General features: G+C 45.1%; 1 protein-coding gene across 5 annotated transcripts in view; it reads left to right on the forward strand.

Annotated features, from left to right (window-relative positions):
* The window catches only part of SYK (spleen associated tyrosine kinase), a 286,906-nt gene that overhangs the window by 257,512 nt on the left and 13,391 nt on the right, over positions 1–16,003 (forward strand). For all 5 annotated transcript variants that reach the window (XM_077299920.1, XM_077299917.1, XM_077299921.1 and 2 more), the window contains one exon: positions 6,394–6,583. In XM_077299920.1, coding sequence (XP_077156035.1) covers positions 6,394–6,583 — 190 coding nt within the window. The remainder of the gene's footprint in view (positions 1–6,393; positions 6,584–16,003) is intronic.

Consider the following 16,003-nt stretch of genomic DNA (forward strand, 5'->3'; position numbering starts at 1 on the left):
CGCCCACAGCAGCAGCGGTGCCGTCTAACACTAAGCTGCAGCAGTGAGGAAATGGTGGCGACGGGGCAAATGGCTGGTTCTTATAGGGCAAGGACATGTGACATACACAGCCAATGACACATGCCCTTGCTTGTGTGCATCACATGCACATTGCTGTGTGTGTGCGCACTGCTGATAGGCTGAGAGACTGCACCGCCCCTCTGTAAATGCAGGAAAGAAAAGAAAAATGGAGATCGGCGTTATTTCAGCACAGATCTATCCCCAGCCCACTATACACTGAAACAGTCTATTAACAATGATAAACAGTTTTAATGTGCAAATCAAGCTTTTGGGGAACGAACAGTTATCGAACAGAAACTCGAACAGCCGAATTTTAAGCAAATTGTTCGGGTTCGTCGAACGACTTGAACATCGCCCAAAACAGCTCAAATTTGAAATTGGCGAACAGTTCGACTCGAACACCGCTCATCTCTAGTCCTGTGGTCCGATAAAACTAAAATTGAACTTTTTGGGCATCATGACCATCGTTACATTTGGAAGGAAAAAGAAAGAAGCTTGGAAGCCTAAGAACACCATCTCAACTGTGAAACATGGGGATGGCAGCCTTATGTTGTGGGGATTTTTGGCTGCAGGAGAGACTAATGCACTTCACAAAATAGATAGCATCATTAGAAAATAAGTTTATGTGACAATTAGTGTTGAGCGATACCTTCCGATATTTGAAAGTATCGGTATCGGATTGAATCGGCCGATATCCGAAAAATATCGGATATCGCCGATACCGATACCCGATACCAATACAAGTCAATGGGACACAAATATCGGAAGTGATCCTGGATGGTTTCCAGGGTCTGAGGGAGAGGAAACTCTCCTTCAGGCCCTGGGATCCATATTCATGTGTAAAATAAAGAATAAAAATAAAAAATAGGGATATACTCACCCTCTGACGCGCCCTGGTAGTAACCGCTGCAACCGGCAGCCTCCGTTCCTAAGAATGAGCGAGTGAAGGACCTTCGATGACGTGGCGGCTTGTGATTGGTCGCGTGACCGCTCATGTGACCGCTCATGCGACCAATCACAAGAACGCGACGTTATCGCAGGTCCTTCACTCGCTCATTCTTAGGAACGGAGGCTGCCGGTTGCAGCGGTTACTACCAGGGCGCGTGTTTTTTTGGAGCGAATTGTCAGAGAGATAGGTTTAGGGAGTCGGGAGGAGTCAGGACTAGTTGTAATATGAGCCCTTTTCAGGGTAGGTTACAGCAGTTCATAGCACTATTTTTTATTTTTATTCTTTATTTTACACATGAATATGCATTCCGATCATGATTCCCGATATCGCAAAAATATCGGAACTCGGTATCGGAATTCCGATACCGCAAATATCGGCCGATACCCGATACTTGCGGTATCGGAATGCTCAACACTAGTGACAATACTGAAGCAACATCTCAAGAGTCATCAGTCAGGAAGTTAAAGCTTAGGTTTAAATGGGTCTTCCAATGGACAGTGACCCAAAGTATACTGCCAAAATGGTTACAAAGTGACTTAAGAATAACAAAGTCAGTGTTTAGGAGTGGCCATCACAAACCCTGATCTCAATCCTATTGAAAATTTAAGGGAAAAGGTAAAAAGGTGATCTACAAACCTGCATCAGTTACACCAGTTTTGTCAGGAGGAATGGGCCCAATTTCCGAACAACTATTGTGAGAAGCTTGTGGAAGGTTGTCCCAAATGTTTGACCCAAGTCATTCAGTTTAAGTGCAATGGTACCAAATACTAATGAAATGTATGTAAACTTTTGACTTTGAAGTAAGTAATAAAAATGCCTAAAAACATTCCCTCTCTCTCATTATTCTGACATTTGGCAAATATTAAAACTATGGTAATCCAAATGAACCTAAAACAGGAAAGGTTCATTCTGATTTCGTGTCAGATATTGAGAAAAACATGCATATGTGTCTTTTTATATAGTGTATGTAAACTTCCTGTTTCCACTGTATATATATATATATATATATATATATATATATATATATATATATATATATATATATATATATATATATATATATCGTGTCAGATTGCTGTATATAATACCCCGCTGGTGTTTTATGTGCACGGACTCCTGAGTCTACCCGAAGGCTTCTACCAAGCGCCTCTGAGTCAGGGAAGTTGATCTCCTCAGGTACAGTCTCGTTCTCCTCTCCAGCGAGGACAGAAAGGGTAAACTCCATCCTCTGCTCCTGATGGAGTTACCTTCAGAGAGGCCTGGCTTTGAACTGGGAAACTCGGTACAGCCCCCTTCTGCCACAAGTCCTAGAAAAGAGAAAAATCACGACCCAGAATGACGGGATGGATCAAGTCTCTCACTACCCCAGCCTCATGGGTCTTATCACTACAGTCTGTCCACATGGTTACTCTGGCAACAAGTAGTCCATGGCATCACCATGTATGCAACGGACCCCCACCAACTTATTGAGGACTAACTGGTGGGATAGGGCTGCTCTGATTAGTGTCACCAGACCAGACTTCCAGAGTCCAGCAGCCCGAGGACCCTCACTCCATTGATGGAGATAGCATGCGACTGGGGAGCATCGCTGGAATTTACAGTCCACACCGCAGACCGGGTAAGCATAGTATGAGCACTGTCTGCTGAGACTGCAGTCCATGGGTTCAGGGACCATATTACACTGGGTGGCTACGTGCCCAGGGTTTTAACACTGCCAACAGACCACATTTTTCACCCCAGTCTTAGAGGTCCCCTCAGCAGGATTGGGTCATCCCCTAGTTGTGGGCCTAGCCACCCTCTTTGGTGAGTACGCCCTCTTTTGGGTATCCCAGTACAGGGATGAAGTAGCATCCCCCAGGCGTGCCAGTATCTCAGTTTTTAACTTCCCATACTCCTTCACATCCTGGAGGGCTAAGTCATAATATGTATTCTGGGGCTTCCCCATCAGATATGGTACCAGAACCTCTGCCCACTGCCCCAGTGAAAGTCTCTCCCGTTCAGCTAACCACTTAAAAACTGTCAGTAAAGCTTCCACATCATCCCCCGTGGTCATTTTCTCCATAGCTCACCTTACTGTTTTCCGGGTGTACGCATCACCTTGCGGAGATGAGGAAGAGACCGCCAGCCTTACCCGAACCGCCTCTGCAAGGAGCTCCATTTGTTGCGTTAGCGCCTCCTGCTGCTGTCACTGCTGCTGCTGAGATTGCTGAAGCTGCTGTATCAACAGCTTATTCATTTCCTGTTGTGCTAGATGTGCCTGTAGACTAGCAAGTTGGTACGCCTGTACGAGGTGTTTCACCAGCTCCTTCATGTTACCTGACGTCTCGTGCTGGATGGCAGATTTGACCCAGGACATGTAATTGTCCGCAGCCTCTATCTGGGTTACTGGATCGCTACCCGCATTTTCCACTACATGTGAGGGGTTGACTCAGGAGTCCATGCAAATAAAACACAATGGGTTTATTATATGCAGCATAAGCCATGGTGTTGAAAACTGGGCACAACAGAAAAATAAAACAAAAATAATAGCATACAGTTCAGTCCTCCTTTGCTCGTGGTCCTCCTGCACACTGTTAGGGAAAACCACCCTCAGTCCTCAACTCCTGTGTAAAGTATAGCTTCTCCCCATAGCACCACACCCTGACTGAACCACAGGCCCAGGTATATCAACACATGTGTTAGTCATGTGATCCTGACATCACTGCAGGCTCTCAAACATCTGCAAGTCCTGCAGGGAAGAGGGTACGGTGAGCACTCTCCCTCCTGCACTGCAGATGCTCACATGAAACCGGCCCATTAAACTCTGTACATGGCCTCTCAGCACCTAGTGTGCTGGAAGCACAAAACACTCCGGTTTCACATCACTGACCACTGCATGTGCAGTGACACGTACCTCCCTTTCTCTACACAGCCAGTGACTGTCACATATTCCCCCCCTCTGCCCAAAGCCGGGGGACATCAGACACCAGACAGGAAATTCCAGAGAGAGCAACAATGTTGCCATTAGTGTTGAGCATTCCGATACCGCAAGTATCGGGTATCGGCCGATACTTGCGGTATCGGAATTCCGATACCGAGATCCGATACTTGTGTGGTATCGGGAATCGGAATCGGAAGTTCCCAGTGTATGGTTCCCAGGGTCTGAAGGAGAGGAAACTCTCCTTCAGGCCCTGGGATCGATATCCATGTAAAAAATAAAGAATTAAAATAAAAAATAGGGATATACTCACCCTCTGACGCGCCCTGGTAGTAACCGGCAGCCTGCTTTGCTTAAAATGAGCGCGTTCAGCACCTTCCATGATGTCACGGCTTTTGATTGGTCGCGTGCCGCTCATGTGACCGCCACGCCACCAATCACAAGCCGTGACGTCATCCCTCAGGTCCTAAATTCCCTTCTAGGAATTTAGGACCTGAGGGATGACGTTACGGCTTCTGATTGGTCGCGTGGCGGTCACATGAGTGGCACGCGACCAATCAGAAGCCGTGACGTCATGGAAGGTACTGAACGCGCTCATTTTAAGCAAAGAAGGCTGCCAGTTTACAGCGGTAAGGTCCAGGCTGCGTCGGAGAGGTGAGTATATCAATATTTTTTATTTTAATTCTTTATTTTACACATTCATATGGATCCCAGGGCCTGAAGGAGAGTTTCCTCTCCTTCAGACCCTGGGAACCATCAGGGATACCTTCCAATACTTGAGTCCCATTGACTTGTATTGGTATCGGGTATCGGTATCGGCGAGATCCGATACTTTGCCGGTATCGGCCGATACTTTCCGATACCGATACTTTCAAGTATCGGACGGTATCGCTCAACACTAGTTGCCATGCAACTACCCTGGCCTGTGCTCTACATGAAATGAGAAGTCCTGAAGAGCCAAGAACCACCTGGTCACTCTGGCATTCTTACCCTTTCTCTCACTCTACCATTTCAGCAGGGCATGGTCTGACACTAATTTGAATCTTTTGCCTCGAAGGTAATACTTTAGTGTATTTACGGTCCCCTTTATGGCCAAGCACTCCTTTTCTACAATTGCATAATTCTTTTCGAAAAAGGAGAGTTTTCGGCTCAGATACAGGATAGGATGCTGTTCTCCGCTGGTGCGACCAGAACCGGATGCCTACACAGAGCTTGTTTGAGTTCCTGAAATGCCCTCTCTTTGTCAGGAGTCCATTTTAACACAGTCGGTCTGGTGCCCCAGAGGAGGTCCATTAATGATGCGGCAATTGGGGTGAAGTTCAGGATAAACTGTCAGTAATACCCCACGATTAGTGATGAGCGAGTATACTCATTGCTCAGGTGGTCTCCGAGTATTTTGGTGTGCTCGGAGATTTAGTTTTCGTCACCTCAGCTGCATGCTTTGCGACTGCTAGGCAGACTGAATACATGTGGGAATTCCCTAACACACAGGCAACCCCCACATGTATGCAGACTGTCTAGCAGTCGCAAATCATGCAGCTGAGGCGAAAACTAAATCTCCGAGCATGCCAAAATACTTGGAGACCACCGGAGCATGCTCTGGATAACCCGAGTAACGAGAATACTCTCTCATCACTACCCAAGATCCCAAGAAACGCTCTCACTTGCTTCTTGGAAAAAATGAAAAGGACAGTGATTGCCTATCAAAAGGGTAAATAACAAAATAACATAAAGTATTTTGTTATTCATCCTTTTTCACACTGTTCTATGGTTGCCGCTAATCAATTAGTTATAGATAGGCAATCACTGTCCTTTTCATTTTTTCTTGTCATGTCAGAATGGTGGTTCAATTGCATCACGTTATCCATAGCTGATAGAAAGGAGATATAGGACAGCCGCCGTTGAGCGGGGGCGCCTATCTCGTATATAGTTCTAGGGTGCCAACCTCCGCTGCAAGGCAGGGAAAATTAGCATTAATAGTGTGAGGGGTAGCTCTAGTTTAGCACGGTTGTTTGCATGTTGATTGTCTGTTCAATGTTTTAAAGTGAACAATAAATATTAAGTTTTATCCATGATCTGTTAAGATACAAGGTTTTTTTTTTGGTTTTTGCTTGGTTTTTTGAACCTTGGTTGTATATTCTATTTAGTTTTTTTGGGAGCAGTAGTCCCATCAGCTGACACCAGTGACTTGAGGAAAACTTTATACCTCCGAGAGCGGCTGCACGTTTTTTTTTGCAAAAGTGGTAGGTTTCAGGTCCCAATGTGATGCCATTGACAGTTGTTGTGTTATGAAATAGGGATTTTCATATAGTGTGACAGCTCTTTATGTGTATTTATTGCCTTGATTTCTGGTCCATTCTTTTGTTTGCATACAGTATTAATTAAATGAACGATTATGATTTTTGCTATTAAAAAATTATATTTTGCAACTTTTCAATAAAATCTTTATTTCTTTTGTGATATTTAGGGATCTTTCTGAAAAAAATTTAACAGAACTCGTCCATCAAGTTTCCATGGGGATGAAGTACTTAGAAGAAAAAAATTTTGTCCACAGGGATTTAGCAGCAAGAAATGTGCTTTTGGTGACTCAACATTATGCCAAAATTAGTGATTTTGGGCTTTCTAAGGCAATTGGTTCTAATGAAAATTACTATAAAGTAAGTTTTAAATGTAAAGTAAATTTATCATGATAGAATTTATGATTATAACATCTTACATTAGTGTATAAATGTATATGTAGTGTAAATGCAGTAATATACTCATGGATCGCTGGCTTTGGTTGTCTTCTTCCTTACGTGACTGATATTCGGACTCACGTGATCACATTGGGGTTTATGTGAGAACCAAGAGTCGCTTGTAGGGCTCGCTCACACTAACATATAACCGAGCGCCATCCCATGTTTTATTAGACAGCACTCAGACCTATGTTATATTATGGGGCAGTGCAGATCTGCAAGTTTTTTTCTCATGTCCATTCAGCATGAGAAAACAATCGCAGCAGCAGTATCACGCACACCTATACAAGTCTATTGGTGTGTTTGAAACATAGGGCTGCACTCAGATGTTATGTACGCAGGGTCAGACTGGGGTGTCTGCGGTCCATAGGGGGAAAAGACCCTAGGGGCCCACCCTACAGCTATATGCAAATATCTGTAAGCTGTTATCCATCTACTGTGCGCCCCCATAACTGGGATGTACAACTACGGTAGTTTACATTAACCCCTTCATGACCTTGGGATTTTCCGTTTTTCCGTGTTCGTTTTTCACTCCCCTCCTTCCCAGAGCCATAACTTTTTTATTTTTCCATCAATTTGGCTATGTGAAGGCTTATTTTTTGCGGGACGAGCTGTACTTTTGAACAACATCATTGGTTTTACCATGGCTTGTACTACAAAACAGGAAAACAATTCCAAGTGCGGTGAAATTGCAAAAAAAGTGCCTTCCCACACTTGTTTTTTGTTCGGCTTTTTTGCTAGGTTCATTAAATGCTAAAACTGACCTGCCGTTATGATTCTCCAGGTCACTACGAGTTCACAGACACCTAACATGACTAGGTTATTTTTTATCTAAGTGGTGAAAAAAAAATCCAAACTTTGATTAAAAAAAAAAAAAACAATTGTGCCATTTTCCGATACTCGTAGCGTCTCCATTTTTCATGATCTGGGGTCAGGTGAGGGCTTATTTTTTGCGTGCCAAGCTGGCATTTTTAATGATACCATTTTGGTGCAGATACATTCTTTTGATCGCCCGTTATTGCATTTTTTTGCAATGTCGCAGCGACCAAAAAAACGTAATTCTGGCATTTCAAATTTTTTTCTCGCTACACTGTTTTGCGATCAGGTTAGTGCTTTTTTTATTTTGATAGATCGGGCGATTCTGAACGCGGCGATACCAAATATGTGTAGGTTTGATTTTTTTTTATTGATTTATTTTGATTGGGGTGAAAGGTGGGTGATTCAAACTTTTATATTTTCTTTATTTTTTTCACATTTTTTTTACTTTTTTTTTTACTTTTGCCATGTTTCAATAGCCTCCATGGGAGGCTAGAAGCTGGCACAACGCGATCGGCTCTGCTACATAGCAGCGATCTGATGTTCACTGCTATGTAGCAGAAATGCAGGTGTGCTGTGAGCGCCGACCACAGGGTGGCGCTTGCAGCTACTGTGGATCAGTAACCACTGAGGTCTCAAGGACCTCTATGGTTACAATGTAGAAGCATCGCCGACCTCCGATCATGAGAAGGGGGTCGGCTATGCGCTCATTTCCGGCCGGAAGCGCCGGTTAAATGCCGCTGTCTGCGTTTGACAGCGGCATTTAACTAGTTAATAGGCGCGGGCGGATCGCGATTCTGCCCGCGCCTATTACAGGCACATGTCAGCTGTTCAAACAGCTGACATGTCCTGGCTTTGATGCGGGCTCACCGCCGGAGCCCGCATCAAAGCGGGGCTTCTGACCTCGGACGTACTATCCCGTCCGAGGTCAGAAAGGGGTTAAAGGGGTTCTTTGGTTAAAAGAAGTTATCACGGATCCATGGGCTCTACAGGATACGTCATCGCTTAGCTCCAACCATTAGAAACTGCACCGATTGGAAGAATGAGGACTTTTTATCCCTGATAGGACACTTATCCCCATTTTAAAATGGAGCGACAGATAGGTAGGATGCCTGACCACAGCTCCATTCATTCTCTTTGGGGCTTCCAGAAAAACAAGTGCAGCCCCTGAGGGAATGAATGGATCAGTGGTCTAGTCGAACATGCCCCTCCAGTCTAATGGATATAAAAGAAAAGTTCCACATTCTGCAGATTGGGTTCCAGCAGTCAGACCCCCACCAATCAATACATGATAACGTATTCTGTGGAGAGGTGATTACTTTTTTCATAGAACACTTAAAAGTACATCTCTACCATTGTGTTCCAAGTACCTAATCTTTAATGGAAATAAAGTATCTTCTCCTAATTAATATCAGAGAGAATAAATGACCGCCATACACAACACAATCTACTATACCAATATTACCACATACAGGGAAGAAATACCACCACACCACTTCTCCCCATATATTTCCATCCTGGCTCAACTATAAATCTATCCTGACCCCCATATATCCATCCTGGCCCCCCATATATTCATCCTGGTCCCTTATATATCCATCCTGGCCCCCCATATTTCCATCCTGGTTTCCCAATATAGACATTTTGGCCCCCTATATATGCATCCTGGCCCCCCATATAGCCATCCTGGCCTCCCATATATCCTATCTGGTCCCTTGTCCCTCTACATATATTATGATTTTTTTTTCAATCGTCTTGCTGACACTCCAAATGTGGAGTAAAGAAGAATATTGCCCCTCTTAAATTGACACGTAAGATTATCTGTACCCAGATTGCGCCAGTCGCATAACTGCTAGATACAGAAACACAATTTTTTAAAACAACAGAAAATTATGATTTTTTTCAATGACCTTGCTGGCAAATGCAAAGTAATGAAGATTATTGCCCCTGCTAAATTGTCACGTACGATTATCTCTACCCAGATTGCACCAGTTGCACAAATGTACTTGCAATAATGAGAACACCCAGGTGACTGCCTTTCACCCAACCTCCTCTGTTATGACCCCAATGGCAGAGGGTCTCAGAAATAGTTTCTAAGTCTGCAAACACAAAAACCAGCTCATAGGGCAGTGGTAACTGATCTGACCATATATATCTAATCCTAGCACCACAAATAACAGCAGCCGGGGAACGTGCCTACGTTGATTCTAGACGTCTCGCGCCAGCCGGAGAACTAACTAACCCTAGAAGGGAAAAGAAAGACCTTTCTTGCCTCCAGAGAAAAGACCCCAAAAGTTGGATACAAGCCCCCAACAAATAATAACGGTGAGGTAAGAGGAAAAGACAAACGTAAGGATGAGCTAGGTATTTAGCAAAGAGAGGCCCACTAGCTAATAGCAGAATATAGTAAGATAACTTATATGGTCAGCAAAAACCCTATCAAAAATATCCACGCTGGATATTCAAGAACCCCCGAACCGTCTAACGGCCCGGGGGGAGAACACCAGCCCCCTAGAGCTTCCAGCAAGGTCAGGAATCACATTTAGTACAAGCTGGACAAAAATGAGAGCAAGCAAATAACCCAAAAAACAAAGAAGCAGGACTTAGCTTAATTTTGCACGAACCAGGACCAGCAGATAGGAGCAAACAAAAAGGATCTGATTACAGCGATGCCAGGCACTGGACTAAGGATCCAGGAGGTTTATATAGCAACACCCCTGGACTAACGACCCAGGTGGGTGCAAACTGAGGAAAGAAAATCCCAGAGTCATATCACTAATAACCAGCAGAGGGAGCCAAGAAGTCTAATTCACAACAGTACCCCCCCTTAAGGAGGGGTCACCGAACCCTCACCAAGACCACCAGGGCGATCAGGATGAGCAGCGTGAAAGGCACGAACTAAATCGGCCGCGTGCACATCAGAGGCAACCACCCAGGAATTATCCTCCTGACCATAGCCCTTCCACTTGACCAGATACTGAAGCCTCCGTCTGGAGAGACGAGAATCCAAGATCTTCTCCACCACGTACTCCAACTCGCCCCCAACCAACACCGGAGCAGGAGGCTCAACAGAAGGAACCACAGGTACAACGTACCGCCGCAACAAGGACCTATGGAACACGTTGTGAATGGCAAACGACACCGGAAGATCCAAGCGAAAGGACACAGGATTAAGGATTTCCAATATCTTGTAAGGACCGATGAAGCGAGGCTTAAATTTAGGAGAGGAGACCTTCATAGGAACAAATCGAGAAGACAGCCATACCAAATCCCCAACACGAAGTCGGGGACCCACACCGCGGCGGCGGTTGGCAAAACGCTGAGCCTTCTCCTGTGACAACTTTAAGTTGTCCACCACATGATTCCAGATCTGCTGCAACCTATCCACCACAGAATCTACCCCAGGACAGTCAGAAGGCTCCACATGTCCCGAGGAAAAACGAGGATGGAAACCAGAGTTGCAGAAAAATGGCGAAACCAAAGTAGCGGAACTAGCCCGGTTATTAAGGGCAAACTCAGCCAACGGCAAGAAGGTCACCCAATCATCCTGATCTGCCGAAACAAAACACCTCAAATAAGCCTCCAGAGTCTGATTAGTTCGCTCCGTTTGTCCATTAGTCTGAGGATGAAAGGCAGATGAAAACGACAACTCAATGCCCATCCTAGCACAAAAGGATCGCCAGAACCTGGAAACAAACTGGGATCCTCTGTCAGACACAATATTCTCAGGAATGCCGTGTAAACGAACCACATTCTGAAAGAACACAGGAACCAGATCGGAAGAGGAGGGCAGCTTAGGCAAAGGCACCAAATGGACCATTTTGGAAAAGCGATCACATAAACCAGATGACAGACATGCCCTGAGACACCAGGAGATCAGAAATGAAATCCATGGAAATGTGTGTCCAAGGCCTCTTCGGGACAGGCAAGGGCAAGAGCAACCCGCTGGCACGAGAACAGCAAGGCTTAGCTCGAGCACAAGTCCCACAGGACTGCACAAATGACCGCACATCCCGTGACAAGGAAGGCCACCAAAAGGACCTAGCCACCAAATCTCTGGTGCCAAAAATCCCCGGATGCCCTGCCAACACCGAGGAATGAACCTCGGAAATGACTCTGCTGGTCCATTTATCAGGAACAAACAGTCTGTCAGGTGGACAAGAGTCAGGTCTACCAGCCTGAAATCTCTGCAACACACGTCGCAAATCCGGAGAAATGGCTGACAAGATTACTCCCTCTTTAAGAATACCAGCTGGCTCTGAGACTCCAGGAGAGTCAGGCACAAAGCTCCTTGAAAGAGCATCATCCTTCACATTCTTTGAACCTGGTAAATACGAGACCACAAAGTCAAAACGGGAGAAAAACAATGACCAGCGGGCCTGTCTAGGATTCAGGCGTTTAGCAGACTCGAGATACATCAGATTTTTGTGATCAGTCAAGACCACCACACGATGCTTAGCACCCTCGAGCCAATGACGCCACTCCTCAAATGCCCACTTCATGGCCAGCAACTCCCGATTGCCGACATCATAATTCCGCTCAGCAGGCGAAAACTTCCTGGAGAAGAAAGCACATGGTCTCATTACCGAGCAACCAGGGCCTCTCTGTGACAAAACGGCCCCTGCCCCAATCTCAGAAGCATCCACTTCGACCTGAAAGGGAAGTGAGACATCAGGCTGGCACAAAACAGGCGCCGAAGTAAACCGGCGCTTCAACTCTTGGAACGCCTCCACGGCTGCAGGAGCCCAGTTAGCAACATCAGAACCTTTCTTGGTCATATCCGTCAAAGGTTTAACAACGCTAGAAAAATTAGCGATAAAACGACGGTAGAAGTTAGCAAAACCCAAGAACTTCTGAAGACTCTTAACTGACGTGGGTTGAGTCCAATCATGAATAGCTCGGACCTTGACTGGGTCCATCTCCACAGCAGAAGGGGAAAAAATAAACCCCAAAAAGGGAACCTTCTGTACTCCAAAGAGACACTTTGAGCCCTTAACAAACAAAGCATTCTCACGCAAAACCTGAAACACCATCCTGACCTGCTCCACATGTGAGTCCCAATCTTCAGAGAAAACCAGAATATCATCCAGATAAACAATCATAAATTTATCCAGATACTTCCGGAAAATATCATGCATAAAGGACTGAAACACTGAGGGCGCATTAGAGAGCCCAAAAGGCATCACCAAGTACTCAAAATGACCTTCGGGCGTATTAAATGCAGTCTTCCATTCATCTCCTTGCTTAATGCGCACAAGGTTGTACGCACCACGAAGATCTATCTTGGTGAACCACTTGGCACCTTTAATCCGGGCAAACAAGTCCGACAACAGAGGCAAAGGATACTGAAATTTAACAGTGATTTTATTCAGAAGCCGATAGTCAATACAAGGTTTCAAAGATCCGTCCTTCTTGGCCACAAAAAAGAATCCCGCACCAAGAGGGGAAGAGGATGGACGGATATGCCCCTTCTCCAGAGACTCCTTGATATACGAACGCATTGCGGCATGCTCAGGTACAGACAGATTAAATAATCTTCCCTTAGGAAATTTACTACCTGGAATCAAATCTATGGCGCAGTCACAGTCCCTATGAGGAGGCAGAGCACTGGATCTGGACTCGCTGAATACATCCTGATAATCAGACAAATACTCAGGAACTTCCGAAGGAGTAGAGGAAGCAATAGACACCGGCGGGGAATCAGCATGAATTCCCTGACAGCCCCAACTTGACACAGACATTGCCTTCCAATCCAAGACTGGATTGTGGGTCTGTAACCATGGCAGACCCAAAACGACCAAATCATGCATTTTATGCAGAACAAGAAAACGAATCACCTCCCGATGTTCAGGAGTCATGCACATGGTTACCTGCGTCCAAAACTGCGGTTTATTTTCCGCCAATGGCGTAGCATCAATACCTCTAAGAGGAATAGGATTTACCAACGGTTCAAGAACAAAACCACAGCGCTTGGCAAATGACAGATCCATAAGACTCAGGGCAGCACCTGAATCCACAAACGCCATAACAGGGTAAGAAGACAATGAGCAAATTAAAGTCACAGACAAAATAAATTTAGGTTGCAAATTACCAATGGCGACAGGACTGACAACCCTTGTTAGGCGTTTAGAGCATGCTGATATAACATGTGTAGAATCACCACAGTAAAAACACAACCCATTCTGACGTCTATGATTTTTCCGCTCATTTCTAGTCTGAATTATATCACATTGCATTAAATCAGATGTTTGTTCAGACAACACCACCAGAGGATTAGTGGTTTTGCGCTCCCGCAAACGCCGGTCAATTTGAATAGCCAGCGCCATAGAATCATTCAGACTTGTAGGAATGGGGAAACCCACCATCACATTCTTAATGGCTTCAGAAAGGCCATTTCTGAAATTTGCGGCCAGAGCACACTCATTCCACTGAGTAAGCACGGACCATTTCCGAAATTTTTGGCAATACACTTCAGCTTCATCCTGGCCCTGAGAAATAGCCAGCAAGGCTTTTTCTGCCTGAACTTCAAGATTGGGTTCCTCGTAAAGCAATCCGAGCGCTAGAAAAAACGCATCAATATTTGCCAATGCCGGATCTCCTGGCGCTAGCGAAAAAGCCCAATCCTGAGGGTCGCCCCGTAAAAAAGAGATAACAATTTTCACTTGCTGAGCTGGATCTCCAGATGAACGGGGTCTCAGAGAAAGAAACAATTTACAATTGTTCCTGAAATTCCTAAACCTAAATCGGTCTCCAGAAAACAGTTCAGGAATAGGTATTTTAGGTTCAGACATTGGACTACTGGTAACAAAATCTTGTATGCCCTGCACACGAGCAGCAAGCTGGTCTACACTTGTAATCAAGGTCTGGACATTCATGTCTGTAGCAAGCACAAGCCACTCAAAGGTAAAGGGGAGGAAGAGAGGAAAAAAAAAAAAACAACTCAGAATTTCCTTTCTTATTATCCCACTTCTGCAATGCAATAAACATTCAATGTTGTCCTGGCATACTGTTATGACCCCAATGGCAGAGGGTCTCAGAAATAGTTTCTAAGTCTGCAAACACAAAAACCAGCTCATAGGGCAGTGGTAACTGATCTGACCATATATCTAATCCTAGCACCACAAATAACAGCAGCCGGGGTACGTGCCTATGTTGATTCTAGACGTCTCGCGCCAGCCGGAGAACTAACTAACCCTAGAAGGGAAAAGAAAGACCTTTCTTGCCTCCAGAGAAAAGACCCCAAAAGTTGGATACAAGCCCCCAACAAATAATAACGGTGAGGTAAGAGGAAAAGACAAACGTAAGGATGAGCTAGGTATTTAGCAAAGAGAGGCCCACTAGCTAATAGCAGAATATAGTAAGATAACTTATATGGTCAGCAAAAACCCTATCAAAAATATCCACGCTGGATATTCAAGAACCCCCGAACCGTCTAACGGCCCGGGGGGAGAACACCAGCCCCCTAGAGCTTCCAGCAAGGTCAGGAATCACATTTAGTACAAGCTGGACAAAAATGAGAGCAAGCAAATAACCCAAAAAACAAAGAAGCAGGACTTAGCTTAATTTTGCACGAACCAGGACCAGCAGATAGGAGCAAACAAAAAGGATCTGATTACAACGATGCCAGGCACTGGACTAAGGATCCAGGAGGTTTATATAGCAACACCCCTGGACTAACGACCCAGGTGGGTGCAAACTGAGGAAAGAAAATCCCAGAGTCATATCACTAATAACCACCAGAGGGAGCCAAGAAGTCTAATTCACAACACTCCTCCCTCCAATTAAATCTCTCCCTACTAAATTCCCACCTAACAAATAATTAATCTTGACAATTTTCAGCTCTTAAAAGAGCTTTTTGGAATAAATAACGCTCACTGTACCCTCCTATCACTTTCCCTACACTCCTTTCACTGTCCCGACGCTGAAACTACACTCTCCCTACTGTGTTTCTAGCTGCAATGTGCACAAGATGGCGCCGGCAGCCTTTAAATAGTCTGTATGATGCTGGAAGGCCAGCCAATCACAGTAATGCCACACCAAAGATGTCGCCAGCATTACTGTGATTGGCAAGCCAGCCCAGCATGTTCATTGGTTACAAGCAAAGTGCAAAACATGCTGGGTCGATCACTCAAATATACCGAGACGAATACCTAATTACCCGCCGAGTCACAAGTAGCCCGAATACTGTACTATTCGTGTGAGTAACGAATAGCGCTGAATGTATTTGCTCATCACTAATTATTAATACCTCTGCTTCAGACTGGGCAGTAGACCTGTTACTCAGAATACTGATAGCTCAGCCTGCCCTTGATCCTATAGGATGGCAAAGCTGTCATTTACCCCATCCATAGGCTATAGTGAGTGATGGAATCTTGACAGAACCACCTCTATTATAGGGGGCCACTGGACCCCCATTCTTCCTAGGAAAACTGTAATGGAAGGCTCTGACCGCACCATCAACCTTCATGGCTCAAGCTGGTACCCAGGATTTCTCCTCTGGTCTGTATCCCTTCCAATGGATGAGAT

The sequence above is a fragment of the Ranitomeya variabilis genome, chromosome 1 (assembly GCF_051348905.1).
Source record: "Ranitomeya variabilis isolate aRanVar5 chromosome 1, aRanVar5.hap1, whole genome shotgun sequence".
NCBI lineage: Eukaryota > Metazoa > Chordata > Amphibia > Anura > Dendrobatidae > Ranitomeya > Ranitomeya variabilis.